The 27453-nt window shown below is 40.6% G+C and overlaps 1 protein-coding gene across 23 annotated transcripts in view; it reads left to right on the forward strand.

Moving 5' to 3' along the window:
- RGSL1 (regulator of G protein signaling like 1) overlaps positions 1-27453 on the forward strand; it is a 140324-nt gene that overhangs the window by 82301 nt on the left and 30570 nt on the right. For 20 of the 23 annotated variants that reach the window (XR_013528977.1, XR_013528978.1, XM_078355067.1 and 17 more), the window contains 4 exons: positions 1119-1181; positions 1595-1817; positions 5291-5398; positions 23107-23212. Coding sequence is in view for 21 of the 23 variants with exons in the window: in XM_078355067.1 (XP_078211193.1) it covers positions 1119-1181; positions 1595-1817; positions 5291-5398; positions 23107-23212 (500 nt within the window). In the remaining 2 variants the exon portion in view is untranslated. The remainder of the gene's footprint in view (positions 1-1118; positions 1182-1594; positions 1818-5290; positions 5399-23106; positions 23213-27453) is intronic. The other 3 variants (XM_078355070.1, XM_078355071.1, XM_078355065.1) reach the window with 1 other exon arrangement.

A 27453-nucleotide genomic window follows, 5' to 3' on the forward strand; every position in this document is an offset into this window, starting at 1 on the left:
GTATACTTCACTCAAGTTTCCCAGGGGCCAAGGAGATTTGTTAAAACTACCAAAATTTATATCCCTAAACTCACCTTTTGGCTACATGATTGAGGCAGTTGGCAGAGATAATCTTACATTCTTAAAAATTACCATCAATTCATTGCCTACAAAGTAATCCCCAGATTACTCAGCAAGGCATTCAAGTCCCTCATATATAATTCCAACGCTTCCCTGCTTTCTCTCCTGCCACTTCCCCATTCCTGAGCTCTTCACATGAATGCTACATTTCAGCCCACACTGGAGTCTCATCATTCCCAAACATCTTTCCCATCTCCATGCCTTTGCTTAAGCTCTTTGTAGTGGCTGGGCTGATCTTTACTCAACTTCCCTATGGTGAGTTCCTACTTACCCTGCAAGGTGCACATTAGAGCAAACCTCTTTACCGTTATGAATTCTTCCTGGATTTCCCTGACTGAATCAGAAGCTTTGTTAATACCTCTATGAGTGCATGTGTTATGTTGCCGTTCATGCTGGAAGTTGAGCTCCTTGTAACAACACTTGCAGCTTGCTGATCTCAGTGTTGCCAGCAATTCGTAAAGTGCCTGACACATAGGAGGCACTCATAAAGCATTTGTCACATGAATGAATGAATGAAACTAGAGTATGGATTAATATATCTAGCTAAGCCCTAACTCATAGGTTTTGTTTTTGTTTTAATGTAATAAAATGTTCTTCACAAAATCATAAGGTCTTCAAGTGGGAGACATGAGTAGATACACCAAAGAGAAATGCTTGGTTTTCAGGGCCATTTTGAGAAAAAAAATGAGATATTACTTTGGAAAAGAATGAAATAATATGCAGATGTTAAGTAATGGTTCTGTAAATTATTTATCGTCTCTCTTCTTAAATAAATACTTAGTATTCTGAGACTTAGAGAAAAGCTGTGGTAGCTGCTCCATTCAGAGATAAAGGAACGCCACCTAGTTGGTCATAGCTAATGTTTGCTGTTCCATTAGACCTCCAGATTACAGAACCCAGAATCTTCAGCCTACTCTGCTCCTAGGTGAACATAAGAAGGAGAGATGCGGCAAGCTGCTCATCCACCTCCTAATGCATATGCTGTGTTTGGCTTTCAGATGCTCCGTCCCTGGTATGATAAATCCCTGGATGAAGAGGACTACTGGTTTCTCATTTTTACAGTAGGAAGGACTTCGGGTTGGGAAGGAATCATGAGGATGAGGGAAAAAGGAAGAGTACTTTCTGTTTTAAAAGCTTATGTGTTAAAGTAAATGAAATTGTTCTTTTTCCTAGAGTCAACCAAAGATTGGCATGGTCCCTGTTGTTCTAAAGCTAAACCTCTCAAGGAAAAGGACTGGGTGCATAAGATGACTTTGAAAATTTTGACATAGAAAATTTCTCCCTTATAGAAAATGAGTTTGATTAGAAGGGGGTGGGGGTTGGCGTCTAAAGGAGCAATGGTTCTTAACAATGGAAAACAACCTGCGTAAGACCGTGTTACAGGGAGGCATGGAGCACTGAGATACTACAGAACTATTGCTTCTGGTCTAGTTCCTGTAACAAATGTGGTCTTCCCTTCACCCTCTTCTTTTAGACACAGAACAAGTTCATCAGCTCCAGACGGCATAAAAAAGAATTTATAGGCAAAGAAGAGAGCGTTCTTCTTTATAAGAGGATTCAGCAGTCTTTGGAGTTAAGCCAGGCTTTGGCTGACATGAAGGAAATGGACTCTAAGCAGTGGCGAAAGATAGCTACGGAGGACCTGAAACGAGGAGGGTCTCTCCAGGTGGAGCTGGCGTCTCCCGTGTTTCTAACAGGTCAGAGCAGTCACTGTCATTTTTTTGACCTTTGCATATAGGCAACTGGAAAACATTATTTAACCTTTATGGGTTATTTACTAAGTGTCAGCACTATGCAATGCAGAGATTACCTTATTTGATCATCAAAATAACCTATGAGGTAAGTACTAAGTCACTGAGGCACAGAGATGTGACCTCCCCAGGGTCACAGAGTAAGTTGCAGTCAGGATTTGAATGCAGACAGACTGTAGAGCTCCTAGCTGGATCTGAGGGAGCCAGATCTCTCAGCTTTAGCTAGACTCTTGCTCACCAAAGCAATACTACAGCTGATGCTGAATAACTGCATTTCGTACATCTGATAAGCATGTTCCACCTCACCACATTTCCTCCAGAATAGAATCCAAGCGCATTTCTGTGAACATAGATTATAGTTACCCGCTTCCCTAACGTAACACACCAGCCCACCCAGGCGGAGGAGAGGCGTCATTGGGAGCAAAAGGCTTTGCTGTCCCAGAAGTCTGGGGTTACACCCTTGCTGTCCCACTGACTTGTATACGTGAGCAATGTATTTAACCTCTCTTTAAGCCCAGTTTTCTCAACTGTAAAACAAGAATGATAACAAACTTGTACAGGTGACCCGAGACAATCTATGAATGATCTCAGGAGTTCAGCACTGTAAATGTTAGTCATTATTATGCATATTGAACATACTGCTTTAATTATCTATATGGAGACAGTTGGAACACTGCATATTTCTCAAACTTTGATCCACAATAAATATGTTTGTCTTCATAATCCCTTAAACATATAGTTGTGTATACATGTGCACGTATATATGGAAACAAAAATTTCCAAAGCAATACTTGCCCTTATTGCATGAGATGTTGTACTCCAACATTTTTTATTCTATCCTATTTCATGTCATGCAAAAGCTGGCAATGTCACCATTTATTTTTTGGTATACTAATGAGTCATGACCCTTTGAAAAACACAGGTAAAGAGTAAGCAAAAGCTTTGAAAATTCAGTTGTACCATTCATATGTTCTGTGAGCTCGGGCAAGTTACTCCATCTCTCTGAACCTAATTTTTTCATCTACGTAATGGAGATAATGGCCCCTAATTTATTTAGGATTAGAGGTAATATAGTAACAAGCAGGTGCTAAGTAAATGGTACTTGTTAGATTGCCAAAAGAATGTAACATCCAGCTCTTTTTTAAAACTTTATTATGGACTCTCTATATAAATCAAGATGCCCTGGATACTTGCCCCTTGGAGCCATGCTTGGGCATGAATTATTTAAATCTAGCATGCATAGGCCCTCTTTTTTACCCATAGAGATTCCACCCTCTCTAAAACCTGAGGATCTTAGATTCTTTCCCAGGAATCAAAACAGAAGTAGAAGAAAAGATGGCTGGTAAATTTCACCACACACATATTGGGAGATGGGCATTACCTTGGTGGCTATGGGGTACCAGGGATAGCTAGAAAGAATGTGAACCACACCTTATAGCAGTTCCTTGTCCCTCTCCAAAGCACACATCATTACTTCCTCTATCTCTGCTTTTGGGGAGCACAAGTCTGGCCTAAAAAAGAGCCTTCTTTGCATTTGGTCAGGTCAGGGCCCTGAATCCCAGGTAGGCTGGTGTCTCCAGCTGTACCCTAAACTCTCAGAGTAGCAGAGTTAGAATACTCTCTCTCTTTCTTTTTTGAGATGAGTCTTTCTCTTGTTGCCCAGGCTGGTGTGCAATGACGGTCTGCTCACCACAACTTCAGCCTCCTGGGTTCGAGTGATTCTCCTGCCTCAGCCTCCCTAGTGGCTGGGATTACAGGCACTTGCCACAACACCTGACTAATTTTTGTATTTTAGTAAAGATGAGTTTTCATCATGTTGGCCAGGCTGGCCTCAAACTCCTGACCTCAAGTGATCCTCCTGCCTCAGCCTCCCAAAGTGCTGGGATTACAGGAGTGAGCCACCACACCTGGCCACTATCATCTTTTATGCAGGAAAACATGACTTCCAGAAAGGTGAAAAGGCTTGCCAAAGGCTGCTCAGCAAGGGAGGAATTGATACAGGACTAGAAACCTGGATCCACTGCAGAAACAATCCACTGCTCTTAACACTTATGGTCAAATTCCCCTTGATTACACATGATGATGATGATGACATAAGAATAACTCACATTCATGGGTCCACACCCCAGTACTCTTTCTAGACTCAAATAGTCTAGAAATAACTTTCCTGCCTAGAGAGTTCCAGGAGAACTCTGTGCATTTAGATATACTCTAAATCCCAGAACTCAACATCCAAATGAATATTTCTCCCCAGTAGGAAGTAAGGTACTACTATTCTGCTTCTGTTATCCAGATCACTGTTAAAACTACTCTTGCTATCTCAGCCTCATTGTCTCACCACCTTCTGGATACGAAAGGGTATTCCCTCTCAATTCATTATGCATAACGTAAGATGATATATGCCTGGTTCTGGGAAAAAAAATCTACTCCAAAGGACAATGGTTTGCAACTATTGGTAATATTCAGACACGTAAGTTAATCCTGGAAGTTACTCCCAAAGTCAGAGCTGAGAAAGGGAAAACAGCATAGCATGTTCTTTGCCATTTCTTGTTCTTAGGTTCTTCAGCTTTTTTTGAGACAATAGTAGAATGTTTGAAATACATTTGTAGGTGTGGTGTCATGTCTTTAATCCCGACATTTGGGAGGCCAAGGCAGGAGTATCACTAGAACCTAGGAGTTCAAGACCATCCTGGGCAACATGGTGAAACCCCATCTCTGCAAAAAAACAAAAACAAATACATTTCTACTCAACCCCTCAACAGATGGATGCTTTGAAGGAGTCTCCATTTGTTTGTATGAGTTCCTTTTCAAACATAAATTAAAAATTAGTAGCTCTTTCAAGTCATACCTTGGCTACCCCCAGGCAAATAATCTCCATGGGTCAGTTTTCCCTAAGAAGGAGAGGATCTTCTTATTCTGGAAGGGAGAGAAGGCTTATTCCCTTGTTTATAATTTAGCTTAGAGAATTTGTATTATTTCTGCAAGCATCCCATTAAGACATTTTTGGCCTCTTTTTTTTTTTTTTCAGACGGAGTTTCGCTCTTGTTACCCAGGCTGGAGTGCAATGGCACGATCTCAGCTCACCGCAACCTCCACCTCCTGGGTTCAGGCAATTCTCCTGCCTCAGCCTCCTGAGTAGCTGGGATCACAGGCACACGCCACCATGCCCAGCTAATTTTTTTGTATTTTTAGTAGAGACGGGGTTTCACCATGTTGACCAGGATGGTCTCAATCTCTTGACCTCGTGATCCACCCACGTCAGCCTCTCAAAGTGCTGGGATTACAGGCGTGAGCCACCGCGCCTGGCCCTTGGCCTCTTTACATGACATTTTAAAGGCAATACCTTCAACAAAAGTATATGAATCTGAACATAGACTTTGGACACGCAGACTGTACCTCTGTTTCTCCTTACTTCACAGACATAACTAAAATGTCCTTTGAGGAACTCTGCTACAAGAATCCAAAGATGGCCATAGAGAAGATCAGCAATGACTACAAAATGTACTGTGAGAAAGCACCTAAAAGCGGCAAGTGTTTAAAATCAGGGACAGACGAGGCAACTTGGTTTTTTGAAATCTAAGAGAAAATGTCTAAACTTAAGGAACAAAAGCCAAAAGAGGAACCATGCTTTGTTGTAAACGGAGAAGTGGTTAGGGGGTAATGACTATGTCTTATTTCTCCTACAAAGCCATAGAAGGACATCATGAAAGTAAGATGTAATTCTTAATGAATGAAGTGATGACGGTTAAGGTGGTTCATTTCTACTTTCTTACCTAGTTATCACTCTGGGGTTTTCAATAATGTGGATTCATCTCTGTCAAGTTACCTGGAGGCTGAGATTTTTGAAGGGAGGTTTGTCGCCTTGGGAATAATACCTATAAGAGAGTGAGGAAGGCAGGACTGGGCAGAGATAGATACTCAACTGTGAGGCAATCACAACGGGCCTCAGCAGGTGCCATAAGAAACTGTGTTGATAGGATGGCCCTTCAGAGTTGTCCCTCAATGAGGTAAGAAATTTAATGTGGGCTTTAGGTCTTCCACATTGACCTACAGGGGATGTGAATGCCCCTGGGAGGATATAACCTAGGGTTTATAGCCAGGCAGTTTCCTGTGGCTGGAGCAACTCTCAGAAGGGGCCTCATCTCTGGGTCATCAGCAGCCAACACTCAGACATCTAGGGAAATGAGTGCTTTGGCCCTGAAGGGAGGTTCTAGGAAGTACCCAGTACCACCCACTACTGTCCATTTGCTTTGTATAGAAATTTCACCTCACCTTGGAGTAGCTCCTCCAGGAATCTGACGGTTTCTTGTCCTGGGAAATGTATTTGAGAAAGGCTGGCTCACATTACTCTACCTTATCTGAAGACCGTTGCTAATACTCCTCTTCTTCCTCTCCTGCTCCCCATCCTAGATTTCTTTTGTGCTCAGCTAGTGCCTCTGTTGGTCTTGGGGTCTTACTAGACTCTCATCTCTGAGATATCTGAGCCCCCAGTCATCATGACTTCTCAGGCTGTGGCTGCTCCACTTGTCAGCTTATCATACACACTGGGCTAGAGAATACAAAGAGTGGCAGGTGGATTCTCCACTATCCCTGTTATGTTACGTGATCTTTACTATTAGGATCAATTACCCTATCAATACAGTGACACCTTTGCTTGCCTGCTGGCTTCTTGGCATAAGGAGCTTAAAGCGATTGAATACCTACTATTTCCTTGAGTAGAAGCATTCTGCCTCCAGGAACCAGGGTCTCTAGACTGGCACTGTCCAGTACAGGAGCCACTAGCCCCATGTGGCCACTGAGCACTTGAAATGTGACTGGTACATGTAGGTAAGTTAAAAACATTATTAAAATGCATTTCACCCTTTTCTTTTTGACTTTTTCAATGTGACCACTGGAAAATTTTAAATGATATATGGGACTCACATTGTACTTTTATTGGACAGCACTGGTCTAGACCTACAGGTAGAAAGACGACGAATTTACCCGAGTAAGTCACTGATACTGCTGTTAAACTGAACACTGCTTTCTTTCTTTGGTACCTGGACCCATGTATTCTACCACAGAAAACACACTTTATAATGGTCTTTGATTTATCCTGGAGGATGATGCCTCATTTTCCCAAGGCATCATCATTCTCCCCCAGCATTCCGGTAGCTCCAAGCTGCTTTCACAGCTATGCCTTCTAAAAGTGGCTCCTTCACTCTATCAAGCCAGCAGCTCTCAAGGGAAATAGAACCAGTAGACCTCATCTTCATGGAACCCACTGACCATTGCCACACCTCCTTTGCTATAAAGTGTATCCCTTGGACAGAGGCAATGTTATGGGAGATCCCACTGAGGGATCAATCATTTTTAAGCCCCCATATGTTGATGCTGTCTGAGACCTTGCAGGTAAGATACATATTAGTTCCAGTCACAATGAGTTGCTGTTCCTTCCAGAGTAGAAGGGGTTCAGTGTAATCAGTTTGTCACCAAGTGGCTGGGTTTTGTTAGGGATATTAATATATTGGGGGCTCTGCATTTGTCTCTGTTGCCAGCAACTTAAGTGTTCGGTGTGCAAACATGGGGCACATGCTGTTGCTCTGTACATAGCCTCCAACACTGTGCCAGCACTGGAGTGGCTCATGACAGAGATTTGCTGGCATCACCTGGCAGGGTGTCATGGTGTCTGCTTGGTTTAGTGCCTCTTTCATGGTAGTTGTTTCTTTATATCTGTATGAACTCATTTTTTAATTCAATGGGTTATAATTCATTACTATTATTATTTTAGTGCTCAAATTTTCCCCAGTTTGTTAAGTGGCACCCATTTCAAGCTGGCTTTTGTCTCCTTTTGAAATGTCTGTTGAGCATGTTCTTGCTTTCTTGTATATGTCTCCCAGGTGCATCTTATACTTTCCCTGCGCCAGCTCTAGAATTAGCCATTATTCTAAGAGCCTGGTTCCTTTTCTTAGAGAATGATGCTTAAAAGCCAAGCTCCGAAACTAGCTTAATTCATTGCTACTGCGGTGTCTCTGCAATCAGATCTGTTTAGTGGATAGAGCTAAAGAATGTGTGTGTCCCAGAGATTCTGGTATGTTGTATCTTTGCTCTCATTGGTTTCAAAGAATTTCTTGATTTCTGCCTCAGTGTTATTGTTTACCCAGAAGTCATTCAGAAGCAGGTTGTTTAATTTCCATTTAATTGTATGGTTTTGAGTGATCTTAGTGATTTTCTTAGTGATTTCTATTTTTATTGTGTCATGGGCTAATAAATGGTTGGTATAAATTCATTTTTTTTTAATTTACTGAGTTGTTTTATGGCTGATTATGTGGGCAGTTTTTTTGTGGGGGGGTGGGAGTGGGGATGGAGTCTCACTCTTGTTGCCCAGCCTGGAGTGCAATGGCATGATCTCAGCTCACTGCAACCTCTACCTCCTGAGTTCAAGCAATTCTCCGGCCTCAGCCTCCTGGAGAACAGCAATTACAAGCATCCACCACCGTGCTGGGCTAATTTTTGTATTTTTAGTAGAGACAGGGTTTCACCATGTTGGCCAGGCTGCTCTCAAACTCAGATTTCAGGCTATCTGCCCCCCTCAGCCTCCCAAAGTGCTAAAATTACAGGCATGAGCCACAGCACTTGTCCCTTATGTGGCCAGTTTTAGAGTATGTACCATGTGCAGATGAGAAGAATGTATGTTCTGTTGTTTTGGGGTGAAGAGTTCTGTGGATGTCAGTTAGATCCATTTGGGTCAAGTGTTGAGTCACTTCTGGAATATCTTTGTTAGTTTTCTGCCTCAATGGTCTAACACCGTCAGTGGGGTGTTGAAGTCTCCCACTGTTAATTGTGTAATTGTTTAAGTCTCTTTGCAGGTCTCTAAGAACCTGTTTTTACGATGTGGGTGCTCCTGTATTGGGTGCATATATATATATTTAGGATAGTTAAGTCTTGTTGAATTGAACCTTTACCGTTGTGTAATGCCTTTCTTTGTCTTTTTTGATTGTTGTTGATTTAAAGACTGTTTTGTCTGAAATTAGAATAGCACCCCCTGCCTTTTTGTTTGTTTGTTTTCCATTTGCTTGGTAGATTTTTCTCCATCCCTTTTCTTTGAGCCTGTGGGTGTCATTGCATGTGAGATGATTCTCTTGAAGACAGTGAACAGTGGGTCTTGCTTGTTTATCCAGCTTGCCACTCTGTGCCTTTTAATTGGGGCATTTAGCCCATTTACATTCAACGTTAATGTATTGGTAGGTATGGATTTGAAAAATTATAATTTTTAGTTTATAAGTTTTACATTTCCACAATTACATTTATAAGTAGTTCATTCTTTCTGATGCTATTATAAGTGGAACTATTTTTATTTCATTTCAGATTATTCATTGTTAGTATATAGAAAGACAACTGAATATTGCATGCTGAACTTGTAACCTAAAACTTATTGAATTTGTTTACTAGGTTTAGTAGTGTTTTTTGGATTCTTTGGGATTTTCTATATATTGGATCATGTCATCTCTGAATAAAATAGCTTTGCTTGTTCCTTCCTAATGTGGACGTTTTTTCTTTTCTTTTCTTGCCTAAGTGCTCTGGCTAGAACTTCCAGTACAGTGCTAAAGAGAAACAGTGAAACAAGGTATCCTTGTCTTCTTCCTGAGCTGAGGGGGAAAGCTTTCAGTCTTTCACCATTGAGTATAATATTTCCTGTGACTTTGCCCTTTATCATGTTCAGGATGCAATTCTCCTGCTCCTGCCTCAGCCTCCCAAGTACCTGGGATTACAGGTGTTTGCCATGACACCTGGCTAATTTTTAGTACAGATAGGGTTTCACCATGTTGTCCAGGATGGTCTCGAACTCCTAACCTCAAGTGATCTTGAGGTCTGGCTCTGCCTCCCAAAGTGTTGGGATTACAGGTGTGAGCTGCTGCGCCTGGCCATGATGTATAACCATCTTAATTTTCTACTGGATTTGATAGGTTCACATTGTATTGAGCATTTTTGCATCTATATCCATCAGGAATGTTGTTCCATAGCTTTTGTGGGTTGTGTTTGTCTGATTTAGTATCAGGATCATGCCGACCTTACAGTGAGTTAAGGAAGCATCTCCTCCTCTTCAATATTCTGGCAGAGTTTAAGGAGAATTAATGTTATCTCTTCTTTAAATGTTACCGGTGAAGTCGTCAGGGCTTTCTTTTGTTGGATGGTTTTTGATTGTTGGTTCAATCTCCCATTCAAACTGTTTGTTCCTTCTTGGGTCAGTTTTAGAAGTTTGTACATTTCTTGAAATTTGTTTATTTAGATTACCTAATTTGTTGCAATAAAATTGTTTATAGTAGTCTCTTATAATCCTGTTTATTTCTGTAAGGTTGGTAGTAATGTCTTCACTTTTATTTCAGATGTTAATAATATAATTATTTTCCCTTTTTTGTTAATAAGTTTAGCTAAATGTTTGTCAATGTAGTTATCTTTTCAAAAGAAAAAGCTACTGTTTTTGTTGATGGTCTCTGTTGCTCTCAGAGAGTAAATGCTTCTACTCTATTTTGTCTACCTCCACTCTAGTCTTTATTATTTCCGTTCTTCTGCTAGTTTTAGATTTAACCTGGGCAGGTGCAGTGGCTTATACCTGTAATCCCAGCACTTTGGGAGGCCGAGGCAGGAGGATACCTTGAACCTAGGAGTTTGAGACCAGTCTGAGCACCATAATGAGACCCTGACTCCACAAAAAAATTTAAAAATTAACCAGGCATGCTGGGCATGGTGTCTCACACCTGTAATCCAGCACTTTAAGAGGCCGAGGCAGGCAGATCATCTGAGGTTGGGAGTTTGAGACCAGCCTAACCAACATGGAGAAATGCTGTCTCTACTAAAAGTATAAAAAAATTAGCCAGGCTTGATGGCGCATGCCTGTAATCCCAGCTACTCAGGAGGCTGAGGCAGGAGAATTGCTTGAACCTGGGAGGTGGAGGCTGTAATGAGCCGAGATTGAGCCATTGCCCTCCAGCCTGGCAACAAGAGCAAAACTCTGTATCAAAAAAAAAAAGAAAGAAAAAAATTAACTAGGCACAATGGCACATGCCCTTAGTCCCAGCTACTTGTGAGGCTGAAGTGGGAGAATTGCTTGAGCCTAGGAAGGTGAGCCTGCAGTGAGCCACGATCACACCACAGTACTCCAGCCTAGGCAACAGAGTGAGACCCCATCTCTAAAAATTAACAATAAAAACAGATTTAGCATGTTCTTCTTTATCTAGTTCCTGAACCTGTGAGACTAGATTATTTACTTCTCTTCCTTTTTTAGTATCTACACTTATAACTATGAGTTTCTTTCTGAGCAATGCTTTCACTGCATCCCATAGGTTTTGGCATGTGATGTTTTTATTTCCCTTTAGCTCAAAATTAATATACTTTTCAAGGTGCCCAACATCATTGATCAGAGAAATGCAGATTGAAACTACAATATGATGTCATCTCACCCCAGTAAAAATGGCTTATATCCAAAAGACAAGCAATAACAAATGCTGGCGAGGATGTGGAGAAAAGGGAACCTTGTACACTGTCGGTGGGGATACGAATTAATACAATCACTATGGAGAACAGTTTGGAGGTTCCTCAAAAAACTGAAAATGGAGCTACCATGTGATCCAGCAACCCCACTGCTGGGTATACACCCAGAAAGAAGGAAATCGACTCTCAAAGCATTATCTGCACTCCCCCGTGTGTTGCAGCACTGCCACGATAGCCAAGATTTCAAAGCAACCCACATGTCCCTCAACAAATGAATGGATAAGGAAAATGTGGTCCTATACACAATGCAGTACTATTCAGCCATTGTAAAAAAATGAGATTCAGTCATTTGCAACAACATGGATGGAACTGGAGGTCATTATATTAAGTGAAATAAACCAGGCACAGAAAGATAAACATCACATGTTTTCACGTATTTGTGTGATCTAAAGATCAAAACAATTGAACCCATGGGATAGAGAGTAGAAGGATGGTTACCAGTGGCTAGGAAGGGTAGTTGTGGGGTGGGGAGGCAGTTGTGTAGGCTGGCAAGGGGGAGGTAAGAATGGCTAATGGGTACAAAAAAGTAGTTTGAATGAATAAGGCCTAGTATTGATAGCACAACAGAGTGATATTGTTAATAATAATTTAATTGTACATTTTAAAATAACATAATTAAATTGTTCACAACACAAAGTATGAATGCTTGAGAGGATGGATACCCCATCTTCCATGATGTAATAATTATACATTGCATACCTGTATCAAAACATCTCATGTACCCCATAAATATATATACTTAAGCACCCACAAAAATTAAAAGTTTTAAAAAACAAAGCTATCATACTTTTCAGCCCCAGAATTTTTATTTGGTTTCCTTTTATAATTTCTCTTTTTCTTTTTCTTTCTTTTTTTTTTTTTTGAGATGAAGTCTCACTCTGTCACCCAGGCTGGAGTGCAGTGTCGCAGTCTCAGCTCACTGCACCCTCTGCCTCCAAGGTTCAAGTGATTCCACTGCCTCAGCCTCCCAAGTAGTTGGCAATGTAGGTACATGCCACCACAGCCAGCTAATTTTTGTATTTTTAGTAGAGACAGGGTTTCACCATGTTGGCCAGACTGGTCTCGAACTCCTGACCTCAGGTGATCCACCTGCCTACAGCCTTCCAAAGTACTGGGATTACAGGTGTGAGCCACTGCACCCAGCCAATTTCTCTTTATTGATATTCTCTTTGTGAGACATCATTCTACGGGTTTTTGTGACTTTCTTTGTTCATGGTTTCCTTTAGTTCTTTGAGCATGTCTGAGACAATTGATTTAAAGACTAGTAAGTACAATGGCTGGACTTCTCATGGACAATTTTCATTGGTTCTTTTTTTCTGTGAATGGGCCATAGATAGATAGATAGATAGATAGATAGATAGATAGATAGATAGATAGATAGATACGTATCTCTATATATAGAGATAGATTGATAGATATGTATCTCTCTATCTCTATATATATATCTCTCTCTTTATATATATATCTATATAGAGAGAGATACATATCTATATCTATATACGTTTCTATATATATACGTATCTATATCTATATACATTTCTATATCTATATATACGTATCTATATATGTATCTATATCTATATATGTATCTATATATGTACGTGTATATATATATATTTGTTTGTTTGTTTGTTTGTTTTGTTTTGTTTTTTTTGCGTACCTCAGTTTCTTTGAAGAGACCACATTTGTTGGAGATGAGTGTGCTGTAAAGGCATGGACTTATATCTGGGCTCTGTATTCTGTCCCGTAGACTATGTGTGTGTTTTTGTGGTGCTAATTTGGTTACTATAGTTTTGTAGAAACTTTTGAAACCAGGTAGTACGATGCTTCTAGCTTTGTCCTTTTTGCTTAGGATTGCTTTGGCTATTTGGGGGTCTTTTGTGATTTCATATAAATTACAGGATTAAAAAAAAACTTCTCTGAAGAATGTCATTGGTGTTTCGATGGGATGAATCTATAAATTGCTCTGGATAGTACTGTCATTTCAACAGTATTAATTCTTCCAAACCATGAGCATGGAGTATCTTTCCATTTGTTTATATCTTCTTTCTTGTTGCTTTCATCAGCGTTTTGCCATTTTTCTTGTATAGATCTTTCATTTCTTTGGTTAAATTGATTCCTATTTATTTTATATTTCGTAGCTATGGTAAATGGGATTGCTTTTTATTTTTCGGATGGTTCACTCTTGGTGTATATAAATGCTACTCATTTTTGTATGTTGACTTTGTATCCTGAAACTTTGCCGGATTTGTTTTTCAGTTCTAACACTGCTGTTACTGTATTGCGGTCTTTCCCTCCCTTTGTATCTAGTAATGTTTGCTTTTATGTACTTTGATGCTCAGGTGTTAGGCACATAGATATTTATCATTGTTTTAATTTCTTGCTAAGCTGGCCTCTTTATTACTATATGATGACTCTCTTTGTCTCTTTTTACAGTCTTTGATTTGTTGTCTCTTATATCTGATGTAAGTATAGTTATTCTTGCCTCTTTATTCCTGCTTATATGGAATATCTTTTTCCACCCCGCACTTTCAGTCTGTATCTGTGATTGGGAGAGTTCCATGACCCCCCCTTGTGCAATGAGGGTGTGGCTCATCTGTTTGGCTGCTGCATGCTCAAACCCGTTACAGGAGGAGAACCAGGCAGGCAGGCAGGTGCAGGCGCTTTTGGGCTCCAGCCCCACAGTAGCGTCTAGGGGTGGATTCCTGTAATTCTCAAAGCCCCAGTGGGCATACCATAGTGCTCTTTTAGCTCTTCCATCCACAGACAGCTTAAGTGTTAACATCTCAATGCCCTCAGTACCTGGGTTCTTGTCTGGCATCCAAAGAGTACAGTGACACGTATTTGAAGGATGGTGAATGCAGAAATTGTACTGGGTGATGAAGGTAGCTCTCAGCAGGATGGATAGGGAGCTGAAAAGGGATGGAGTGGGGAGATGATCTTCCCCTGAAGTTTGGCTGTCCCATGGCTGATCTTCTGTCTGTCTCCATCCAAACTCTTCTCAAACTCTTCTCAACGTTCTGATGCCCCTTTTCATCTCTCCTCTGCCGTGCTGCTCTCCTGCTCCTCTGCTCTTTTGTTTGCCCATCTGCTCATGGAGCCTAGGGTTTGGGGAATATATGGGCACAATATGGGGGCCAGGCATGGCAGACCAAAAGGCAACATTTGGGCACAAAAAACAGGAATGCCTGTTCCCATTTGGGGTAGTGGGTTTCTAGGCCTAGGGGTGGGGCCTTTGCCAGGGAACTGCCCTCTGCTACCCAGTATTTCCCTGTCTTCTGTCCATATCATTATCCCACTCTGAAGAGGAACATCTAACTGTATTAGAATATGGACAACGGCCAGTCTTAGCTACTTCCTGCTGATGGGGGCATTGTTTTAGGGAAAACAGAAGTCAGAGTCCTCCCAGGTCTATCTAAGGGTCTCTGGCAGAAAGAAGCCATCATCCAAGGCTCTGGTTGCCTGACCATTTGGAGTTTGATGGCCTAGGTGAGAGAGAAAAACACAAGTTTTACAAGGTTAAGTATCGATGGGTTAAACATGTATATTATGCAAGGAAAGAATCTAATGCCAAAGATTACAGAAATAAGAAGTGAAATATACTAAGAACTTGTACCCCAAGTTGTTTTACCCTAGTGAAAGAAACTGAACCTTGTATGGGAGCAGTTAAAGTTTAGAAGAGAGATAGCTGTGCTTGCCACATCTGTGGCAGTTAACAGGTGCACCTTAGGAATTCTGGGGTTTGTGGACTTGCATGGTGGCCCTTAAAGCTTCTGCCTCTTTCTTGTGTCCCCCTATGTTTATTGTAAAAGACCAAGGCAGCCACTTTCAGGAGGTCCTCCAAAGTACTATCCAGTCCCAGGGCCCATTTCTGCAACTTCTTCCTGGTGTCAGGGGCTGACTGAGTAATAAATTTATCCTTTGGGCTTACCTGTCACTCAACAGAATCAGGAGATAGAGAGGTGTGCTTTACCAAGGCTCCTCTTAGCCTCTCCAAGAAGGCGGTGGGGTCTTGTCTTTCCTTCCTTCCTTCCTGCCTGCCTGCCTTCCTGCCTGACTGCCTGCCTTCCTTATTTTTGAGACACAGTTTTGCTTTGTTGCCCAGGCTGGAATGCAATGGCATGATCTTGACTCACTTCAGCCTCTGCCTCCTGTGGTCAAATGATTCTTCCACCTCAGCCTCCTGAGTAGCTGGGATTACAGGCACCCACCCCACGTGGCCACTGGGTGCTGCTCATGCATGCTGCAGACTCGCTCAGGTGTCCTAGAGAGAAGGGGAGGGGATAAGGAGGGGACCCACTGTGCGTAGGATCCTGTGGCCATGGGGTGGAGTTCTGGATCTCACCAAAGGGTAACCACATGATTCTGAATTGCAACTCTGATGGCTGGGACATTATATTTAATGTCATTGCCACAGTCTGTAGCAAAATCTTTAACATTATAAAAGAAGAGATAGGAGCCATTTCAAACCGTGAAAGAAGAGATACCACAGCAAAGTCTGGGTATCTTGGCTGATGGAGTTCAGACTTGGGGTCCTCTGGCAACAAAAGATGCCTTTGGTTGCCCCAGGGCTTTCCTCTGGTCCCATGCGACAGCTAGACCTCCCTGAAAGGGAAACAGCCAATATTCCTTTTACCCACAGCAAAGAGAGAGGTGTCAGGGTCTTGGGAAAAAGGCAGATCCAACAGTTCTGTATCTGTACTTACCCTTCTGGATCCGGGGGAAGACCCTAGATGAAACAGGAGAGTTCCCTGACCCTCCTCATAGGATGTGTGACAGGAGTGTGGCTTGTCTGTTTGGCCACCACATGCTCAAACTCCTTATGGGAGGGGGAGCATTCAGACCGACAGGTGCAGGAGCCAGGGCAAACACTTTTGGGCTCCAGCCGCATGGTAGCTTCTAGGGATGGGTGCCTTGATTCTCAAAGCCCCATTTGGTGTGCCACAGTGCTATTTTAGCTCTGCCATTCATAGATGGCTTAAGTGTTAACCAGCTCAGTGCCCTCCTGGTACCCAGGTTCTTGTCCAGTGTCCAGGAAGAATCAGGTCACACGTGGACTTAAAGGATGATGAATGCAGAGATTGTATTGGGCAATGGAGGTAGCTCTCAGAAAGATGAATGGGAAGCTGAAAAAGGGATGGAGTGGGCAGATGATCTTCTCCTGGAGTTTGGCTGTCCCATGGCCGATCTCCCCTCTGACTGTCCCCAGCCGAATTCATCTCTACATTCAGACACTCCTTCTCTTCTCTCCTTCTCTGCCATGCTGCTCTCCTGCTCCTCTGCTCTTCTGTTTGCCCATCAGCTCATGAAGTCTGGGGTTTGGGGTTTACATGAGTACAAGACAGACAGGCACAGTGGGGCAAAAGGCAACATTTGGGCACAAAAACAAATGCCTGTTCCCATTTAGGGTCCTGGGTTTCCAGGCTTGGGAGTGGGGCCTTTGCTGGGGAACTGCCCTCTTCTACCCAGTATTTCCAGTCTCCATCTCCTATCCATATCACTTGTACGGGTGAAGTGAATTTCTTATAGGCAGCATATAGTTGGGTTTTGTTTCTTTATCCACTCAGCCACTCTACACCTTTTTTTTTTTTTTTTTTTTTTTGAGATGGAGTTTCGCTCTTTTCACCCGGACTGGAGTGCAATGGCGTGATCTCGGCTCACCGCAACCTCCGCCTCCTGGGTTCAGGCAATTCTCCTGCCTCAGCCTCCTGAGTAGCTGGGATTACAGGCGCGTGCCACCATGCCCAGCTAATTTTTTGTATTTTTAGTAGAGACGGGGTTTCACCATGTTGACCAGGATGGTCTCGATCTCTTGACCTCGTGATCCACCCGCCTCAGCCTCCCAAAGTGCTGGGATTACAGGCGTGAGGCACCGCGCCCGGCCCACTCTACACCTTTTAATTGCAGGATTGAGTTCAAGTACATTCAGTGTTATGATCAGTAAGGACTTACTATTGCCATTTTGTTGCTTATTTTCTGGTTGTTTTATAACTCCTTTCTTGCTATATCTTTTTTTGTGGTGAAGTGATTTTCTCTTGTATTATGCTTTAATTTGTTGCATTTCATTTTTAGTGAATGTATTATAGATTTTGCATTCTGGTTACCATATGGCTTATAAAAAAACATCTTAGATATGTTATTTTATGAAGACCTTTATCTTAGATGATAAAGAAAAGAATAAAAATAAGGAAAATATTTTTAAAAAGCTTTTACACTTTATCCCTCTGACATGTTGATTTCAGCTATCTTAATTTACATATTGCTTACTTTTTAACAGTTTCTGTAGCTATTATCATTTTTGATAGCTTTGTCCTTTAGGCTTCATACTAAGTTATGAGTGGGTCGAACATCATAATTATAGTATTAGAGTATTCTGGGTTTGTCTGTGTACTTAATTATATCAGTGGGTTTCATAAATAAGTTTTTATTTATTTGCTTTTTAAATTTTCTTTTCATGTTAGTGTTTTTTTCTTTCAGATCAAATAATTCCCCTTAGCACTTCTTGTAAAAGGAGTCTAGTGTTGGTGAATTCTCTCAGCTTTTGTTTGTCTAGGGAAGACTTGACCTCTTCTTTACATTTAAAGGATAACTTTTCTGGATACAGTATTCTTGCATGGCAGTGTTTTTCTTTCAGCACTCTGAAAGTGTTGTTCAGCTCCCTCCTGGCCTACATGATTTCTATTGAGAAGTCTGTTACTAGATGAACTGGAAGTCCTTTGTATGCTATTTGCTTCTTTTCTATTTCTGTATTTTAGTATTTTTTTCTTTGTCCTTGATTTTCAGGTGTTTGATTATTATAGTCCTTGGGGTAGTCTTATTTGGGTCAGGTGTTCTCTGACCTTCCTGTACCTGGATATTTATCTCTTTCTTGAGTTTTGGAAAGTTTTCTATTATTATTGTTTTTTGAATACATTTTCTATCCCTTGCTCTTGCTCAATTCCCTCTAAACACCAGTAATTCAATTTTCTCTTTTAAGATAACTTTCTATCTCTTGTAGGCAACCTTTGTTGATTTTTACATTTTTTTTCTTTTTTCTCCTCTGACTGTGTATTTTAAAATAGACTGACTTCGAGCTCACTATTTTGTTCCTCTCCTTGATCCATTTTGCTGTTGAGAGCCTCTAATGAATTTTTCAGCTCAGTGAATGTATTTCTAAGTTCCAGATTTCTGTTTAATTTCTTTTATTATTTCAACTTCTTTGTTAAATTTCTTCAGTGGATTTCTGAATTGTTTTTCTGTGTTATCTTGGAGATCACGGAGTCTCCTTGAAAATACTATTTTGAATTCTTGGTCAGAGAGTTCACAAGTCACTGTCTCCTTAGTGTTAGTTTCAGATTCCTTGTTTTGGTCCATTTGGGAAGATTGTGGTTCTGTTTGCTCTTGTTTCTTGTGGGTCTACATATGTGTCTTTGCATTAAAGGATTATTTATTTCGCTCTTCTCTGTCTGGCTTGTTTTGTTTTCTATTGAATATATTTGCTTAGAGTTTTGTTGTTGTCATTTGTTTTGATACAGAGTTTTGCTCTGTCACCCAGACTAGAGTGCAGTGGTGCCAACATGGCTCACTGCAGCCTCAACTTCCTGAGCTCAAGTGATCCTCCTGCCTCTGCCTCCCAAGTAGCTGGGACTACAGGCAAGCATCACTATACTCAGCTAAACTTTTTTTTAATAGAGTTGATGTCTCACCATTTCGCCCAAGCTGGTCTGCTAGGTCACTGCCTCTTTTTCAGCTCTAGGTGGCACCTTAACCTAAGAATTGCTTGTTCTAGTAAAGGACGGGAGCACTGGTTTTCCCAAATGGAGGAGATCCCAAAGGGATCCTGGCAATGTGGGAAGGCTAGCTAGGGGTTTCTGCCCATGGGACCTGTGGAACAAACCTCCTAGAGTGTGGTGTTGCTGACAATCACTCTCATTTGATGTCTCCATTGACTACTTTATAGATCAGAGTTTCCAGAACTGGGTATGGTAGTCCCACCTCCTCCCTTTGCCTGTCCTCAAAAACAAATTTCACTTCAGGCACTCTTAATTTTTCCCATGAAGATGCTTCCCCTGCCAGGAAACCCAAGATAGTGGAGAAGCTGTTTTGAAACCTCAATATCACTTTTTCCATTGTAGAAACAGCAAGTTGGCAGAAATTTTTCCGTGTACTTGGTGTTGGGCAGAATGCAGGGAGGGGTATCTCAGATGTGGAAGTCCAATTCTCTTAACATCTGCTCAGAGTTTTTGTTCACTTCTCTGCATCCCTGGGAACTGTCTCATAATATATTTGAGTTCCAGGATATTTCTGGCAATAACCTCAGCGTTGTACATTTGTTTTTGGTTTTATGGGTTGTGGTGGGTGAGGATTGAAGCCAGCATCCTTCCATGCTGTCATTTTGGTACTCTGTGTTACTATTTTTTATTTGTCCCTTCTGTTCTATATATTTTTTTCCTTTGCTTTTGTTTTTCTTTTAGATTAAGATGGGGGGAATAGGTCAATAATTTCTATATTTTTTCTATTCTTTTAGTTTTTACCATATAGATTTCCAAATGCATCCTTGACACATTAAAATTTAATGTAAATCAGTATTCCTACTGAAAATGTATTTTTTTAATGATTCAATATTTGTTTAGGCTAACTCATATATTTACCTTTTTCTTTCCTTTTCATTGATTTTTGCTCCCCAAGCTGCCATCTAGAATTTTTTTTTCACGCCTGTAATCCCAGCACTTTGGGAGGCCGAGGCGGGTGGATCACAAGGTCAAGAGATCGAGACCATCCTGGTCAACATGGTGAAACACTGTCTCTACTAAGAATACAAAAAAATCTGGGCATGGTGGTGTGTGCCTGTAATCCCAGCTACTCAGGAGGCTGAGACAGGAGAATTGCCTGAACCCAGGAGGCGGAGGTTGCAGTGAGCCGAGATTGCGCCATTGCACTCCAGCCTGGGTAACAAGAGCTAAACTCAGTCTCAAAAAAAAAAAAAAAAAAAAGAATGCCATTTGATATTTCCTTTCATGTTCATTGAAAAATGTCTTTATTTTGCTTTTATTTCTGAAGAATATCGTTTCTGGATATAGAATTCTTCTTGGAGTTCTCTTCTATTAATACTTTGAAAATGTTATCTCATTGTATGTTGGCTTCCTTAGTTCACTTTGAGGAGTCACCTGTCCATGTTTATTGACATTGCTTAGTAGAAGAAAATTGTTCTCTTTTTTCCCTTGTTTTTTTCCCCCACCTCACATTTTATCTTTGTCTTTGCTTTTGTATAACCTTACTATAATATGCCTCAGGTTTTATGCTGCTTGTAGCTTTGGAACTTCTGGACTAGATATCCTTTGTCAGTTTAGGGAATTTTTTTATTATTATCTCTTTAAGTATTTTACTACTCCATTCTGTCTCTTTTTATAATCTTATTACACATATTTTTCACATTTTCACTATATTTCATATACTTTTTCTGTATTTTTTATTTTTCCCCCTGTATGTTTCAGTCTGGTTATGTCCTTTGTATCTAACTCCTAGTTCAACAATTTTCTCTTTAGTTTTGTAATTTGTCATTTAACTCATCTACTAGCTATGACTTTTAAAAATTGTAATCATTAAACTTTTTATTTCTAGCATTCTTATTTTTTTGTAATATTGTCTATTTTGATATTTTCCTTTCTGTCTGAAAATTACTTGAACTATTTTAATAGTCACTTTAAAGTTCATGTTTGAATTTTCTTTGCTTATTTCAAGTGCCACTTCCCCCCTTGATTTTTAGTAAAGTCTTTTAAAATATCTGTTTATTTCTGATTGATTTATGAACATCATTGGTGAAAATCTGTAGAGCCAATTTGAACCTCTGGATGAAGTTATTTTCCTCCAGAGAGGATTTTTACTTCCAACATGCACTAAACTAGTAGCATCTAGATAACTTTAATTTACTCAGGGATTAAGTTATTTCAAAGCTAGTTCTCATTCCCTTTGATGATCAGCTATTTCTTGTTTTCTTTATTCTTTGGAGTCCCAATTGAAAGATCAGGGTGTTTATCAGGGCCTCGTCTCCTGTGCTGTTTTGTAATTTTTGCCCCCTTCTCCCCTGAGAATCTGCCAAAACGCTCTACTAAATTCCCCAGTAGCAATTTGTTTACATAATTGTCATATGTCTTAAGAATAAAAGCAATGCCCGGTGTTTTGCCCATTTTCTAAAGCTCTATGGCTTTGTCTTGTGTCCCATTGTGACTTTAATACTGTAAATGCCTCTAGGGTGGCTAAAGTTCTGATATAAACTGACATTCCTGGATTTTAGCATCCTCTTTGTTTCTAATCTCTATGTATTGATTTTGCTTTGTCTTAATTTTTTATACATTTATTTTCACTTTGAAAGTATATTATTTTTATCCAGTATTTCTAGGTCTTTTGTATTGGGAGGGTTTTTGTTTTGCTTTTTTTTAAATTTTATATCTGATCTTCCATAGTCTATATTTTATTTTTTCTTACTCAGTTGCATTTGTTTAGATCCAATTTCTTTTCATTCTTTTTGATTGCTTTTGGAAAAAGTATTGCCAAACTACACAAACATTTTCTATATGGGTATATTGTATTTAAAACACATTTTAAAACATTGACTATATAACTAGGTCATGTTCTCACTTCTGTAAGTCAGATGAGTAATACACCATCTCTGCCCTTGATGAGTTCATAGTTTCTGTTTTCTTCTACAGCATTAACCTCAAAGGGCTCTTACAATACGGAGATTCACGAAATCGATTGTTCTTCAATCATAATGTTTGATTTGTTTTTATTATTTAAAATCATTTTCATAGACAGAGTCTTGCTCTGTTGCCCAGGCTAGAATGCAATGGTGTGATCATAGCTCACCGTAGCCTCAAACTCCTAAGCTCAACTGATCTCACCTCAGCCTTCCAAGTAGCTAGGCCCACAGGTGCATACCACCACACCCAGTTAATTTTAATTTTTTTTTGTAGAGATGGGCTCTCACTGTGTTGTCAAGACTGGTTTTAATCTCCTGGCCTCAAGTGATCCTCCCACTTTGGCTTCTCAAAGTGCTGGGATTATAGGCATGAGCTACTGTGCCCAGACAATAATGATGTTTTGATATATTACAGGCAATAATGATTTCTAAATGGCAATAGGGAACCAGACACCCATTCTGAACTTGTATAGTGTACTAGAGTATCATTTGAGAAGCTTACATGGCGAAGCAGTGTCCTTGGGAAAGAAAATGGTTTTTATTAAAACAAGAAGATGGAGGGAACTCTTAAAGAAGAAGTCAAGAATCTGTGAAAGTTAGCTTTTTGCAAAGCAGGAATTCCAGGGAACACATGGAAAGGTTTAAGATAGGACAATGGAAGTGTCAAGGAAGATGGAATGTCACGTGGAATTTGGTCTAGTAAAAGCAGCTGATTGAAGGAGGCCTGACACTTGGTGTTAACCAATGTAACGGGGAGAGAGGCAATCTTGCTGAGGAAGGTGGGCATTAGATCTAAAGGCCAACATACTTAGATAACATAACCTGGACTGATGTTCATGTCAGGGGTGTCAGTCATCCTTACGTCTGTTCTTAACACGAATGACCTGAGATGGCAGCTTATGGGGAGACAGGTTTTTTTTTTTTTTTTTTTACATGAACTTAATGTCTGAAAAATGTTTTTGCTACTTTTTCCCTTTTCATTGCTTATAATATAGTGTTCTCCAACTTAGTGATTTTCTTTTTTAGATTTTGCAATGGAAATTATCGAGAAACAAAAGAGAGTTTCACACTCAAACAGGAAAATGTCCTTCCTCAAAAAAACTAGTGTAACTAAACCATCAACGAGACCCAGGTAAGATATAGAACCTGGCTACAGCAGCATCTTCAGGCACAGATTTTTGAAAAATCTCAACATGGCTAATACCAACCTTATCTTTCTATGCGTAGGTTTTCAGACCCTTTTCTACATACAATACATATAGGCACAGACACTCTTCATAGTTTAAATCTTAGCACTATGCTACATATATATTATATAATAACTTTTTTTTTTTTTTTTTTGAGACGGAGTTTCGCTCTTGTTACCCAGGCTGGAGTGCAATGGCGCGATCTCGGCTCACCGCAACCTCTGCCTCCTGGGTTCAGGCAGTTCTCCTGCCTCAGCCTCCTGAGTAGCTGAGATTACAGGCACGCGCCACCACGCCCAGCTAATTTTTGTATTTTAAGTAGAGACGGGGTTTCACCATGTTGACCAGGATGGTCTCGATCTGTTGACCTCGTGATCCACCCACCTCAGCCTCCCAAAGTGCTGGGATTACAGGCTTGAGCCACCGCACCCGGCCTATATAATAACTTTTTAAACTTAAACTGTCATAGACATCTCACGCCAGTATATGCAGGTCTGCTCCTTCCCTGAGTGTGGTAGAACTTACATAGACTTTGCATCGCCTTTCATTTTTTAACTGCTCTAAATAGCATCACGATAAACATCTTTGTATGTGTTTCTTTGCCTACTTGTGTTTTCTGGGTTAGGTACTGCTGTAGTAGCCTCCTAAATGGTTTCTTACTTCTTGTCTCTCTCCACTTATAACAAATCTGAGAATCGGCCTCTGGTAAGGTCCCACAACTAGGCAAAGACCCTGTGGCCTCTTCTTTCAGGAGGGCCCACCCACCTTTGTTTCCATGTACATTAGCATGAGTGCCACCTATACATAAAAAGTTCTCCAGGGCCAGGCACGGTGGCTCACGCCTGTAATCCCAGCACTCTGGGAGGCCGAGGCGGGTGGATCACAAGGTCAAGAGATCAAGACCATCCTGGTCAACAAGGTGAAACCCCGTCTCTACTAAAAATACAAAAATTAGCTGGGCATGGTGGTGCGTGCCTGTAGTCCCAGCTACTTGGGAGGCTGAGGCAGGAGAATTGCTTGAACCCAGAAGGCAGAGGTTGCGGTGAGCCAAGATCATGCCATTGCACTCCAGTCTGGGTAACAACAGCGAAACTCTGTCTCAAAAAAAAAAAGTTCTCCAAATATTACATCTGCTGTGACTTTCTTCTCGTCTGAAACCCTAAATGTCTGAGGTACAATATCAGGCACTTATATGTACTACTTTCTACTGATCTTTACTTTTTAGGTATGTTTTCCAACTTCTTAACTTGAGTATAATTTTCTTGTAGGTCATACCATTCAGTTACTTATGTATTTTTATTTATTCAGTTATTTTCTACTATCTGTAATGGCTAGCTATATGAAAGGTCCTCTTCTAGATGATGAGGCTATAGAAGAACATATAAATATGTTAATCAAAATGTCCACAGAATATTTTGCATAGAAAAAACTCCCACAAAAACTTTTTTTTAATTAATTTTTTTCTTGAGACAGGATCTCACTTTTTTTTATCCCGGCTAGAGTGCAGTGGCTCCATCACACCTCACTGTAGCTCAACCTCCCTGGGCTCAAGTGATCTACCCACTTCAGCCTCTTAAGTATCTGGGACTACAAGTACATGCTGCCATGCCTGACTTTTTTTTTTTTTTTTTTTTTTGTACAGACTGGGTCTTTCCATGTTACCTAGATTGGTCTCAAACTCTGGGCTCAAGTGATCTTCCCATCCCAGCCTTCCAAAGTGCTGAGATTATAGGCACTTGTACCCAGACAAGAATGTTTTCATTTACTGATGATATTCATTGAGGGTGACAAGTCTTTGTCTCTTCCAAGCACTCTAAATAGATCTTGCTCCCTTTAGGCAACTGAAATTATTCTCTGAGGTTCAATCATTTGTCCCTTTTGCTTTTCCAATTTGTCCTAGTCACTGCTCTCCATTATGTCTATAGATATATTTATTTTCTAATTTAGTTAAGCATGAATATCACAGAAGTCTTAAATCACATATCTGTAAGAAAATTAAGTTCTAGAAGACGCATCAGGGTCATATCGTCTAGTTTCATGACTTCGGTTAAGACCAAGCAGAATAGCTCAGGGAAATCACAGCTGCGATCCTCTTAAACCTTGTCCCTGTCTCTTATTCAACAAGTAAATGGCTACTGATCATGTACTGTATTCTAGACACTCTGTGAATTCTAATGATACAAAAATAAGACATAGTCCTTACCCTTAATCAAATTAGGTAACTAAAGAAAATGCAAGGCTGACTTTAAAATGGTATGATAAAATATTAGCCGATTGGTATGGAAATACAGTGAAAGGAGAGAGAAATTTAGAGTGAGGATTGGGAAAAGTTAGAATATCAGAAGATGCCCAGAACTGCATGTGTAAATTCAATTGCAAAGAAATTGGAGTATTTTGTGGGTAGGGATAAACCCTACTCAAAGATGAAGATGCAACACAAAGCTATAAACTCATGAATATAAACGTAATATTCAAAGACTTGAAAATAGTCCAGTGGTGTTGAAGTACACAGTGCATGCGGCGAAGGGACATAAAACATAAAATTAAAAAGCCAGATTGAGACCAAATAATTAGAGAAAGGTCTTGGGTAGATTATTAAGGAACTTGCATTGTTTAAATGGCAGTGAGGATTCTTCGGGGTTTGTCGGAGCAGTGGGTGGCGGAAGTATCTGTTATGTGGATTTTTAAACTATTACTCTGACAGACATGAGAATATAAGGAGTCAGACATCCAGCGGTTGAAGGCAGAAATCATAGTTGGAAAGTCTTTGCAGTCATTTGGGCAAACAATAAAGATCTGAGTAAACTGTGGAAGCGAAATGGAAGGGAGAATGCAGATGTACAAAACAATGAAGGAAGGGATTCGATTTCTGGAATGGTAGAGCAAGAACTTTGTAAGTAGTCACTCCATAAAAGCAAAGCTGGGAAAACCTGTCAAAAAGAATTTCAGAACTCTGTCAACTAACTAAAGGCATCTAACAAATCAAAAACTGTTTATCGGGCCAGGCACAGTGGCTCAAGCCTGTAATCCCAGCACTTTGGGAGGCCGAGGCGGGTGGATCACGAGGTCAACAGATCGAGACCATCCTGGTCAACATGGTGAAACCCCATCTCTACTAAAAATACAAAAATTAGCTGGGCGTGGTGGCGCGTGCCTGTAATCCCAGCTACTCAGGAGGCTGAGGTAGGAAAATTGCCTGAACCCAGGTGGCGGAGGTTGTGGTGAGCCGAGATTGCACCATTGCACTCCAGCCTGGGTAACAAGAGCGAAACTCCGTCTCAAAAAAAAAAAAAAAACTGTTTATCCAAGAAAACAACCAGACCTCAGTAAGAACAGTGTCACCTGTGGCATTTTACTTGTAATCACCCGCATCACAGCAAGCTGGACAGCCATGAGTACCAGCCATCTTGCTGCCAGCCGAAGAAAGTGATACGGTTTGGAGCGCCACAAAAAAGCCAATGACCAGCAAAACCAATAGCCATCCCTGTGGCAAACAACCAGGAGACCACTCTCACACCCACTTAAGGCAGTGGTACTAGTTGGGCAAGCGGTAAAACAGCCAAAAGTATAAAAGGTAAAACAGCCAAAAGTATTAAAAAAAGGTAAAACAGCCAAAAGTATAAAAGAAAAATCTGGGAGCAAGATATTCCCAAGGGACTGTGCAAATGCTGTGCAGATGCTCAAGACAGACTGAAGAGAAGCCCAATTATCTGTTTATCATTGGCTGATAATGAAGCACTGAAAACTAGTGTAAAAAGAAAAATACGTATTAAAACGAGAAACAACTGAGCGGACACTTTAGTAGCCACACACTTCAGGGGAAATATATTCTACAGAGCTAGCCCACATAAGTCATTTAACAGAAAACAAAATGTAAAAAAAGCAAACGAAACCATCAACAGCAGCAATCTTTGGTGGATGGGGGGTGGGGTGTAAATTCAGAATCCAGAGTTGTGATAATATATTATCCCAAATTCAACTTTAGACAAAAAATTATAAGACACACACACACAAAGAAAAATCCCAGGAAAGTATGCCCCATCCACAGGGAGAATAAAGGCAGTCAATAGAAACTCTCTCTAGGGTGATTCAGATGTTGGACCAAAGACTTCCAAGCAGTAGGTTCAACAAACTAAAGAAAACCATGTCTAAAGAATTAAAGGAAGGCTGGGCACAGTGGCTCACA

Source organism: Callithrix jacchus, chromosome 18, assembly GCF_049354715.1.
Source record: "Callithrix jacchus isolate 240 chromosome 18, calJac240_pri, whole genome shotgun sequence".
Classification (NCBI taxonomy): Eukaryota; Metazoa; Chordata; class Mammalia; order Primates; family Cebidae; genus Callithrix; species Callithrix jacchus.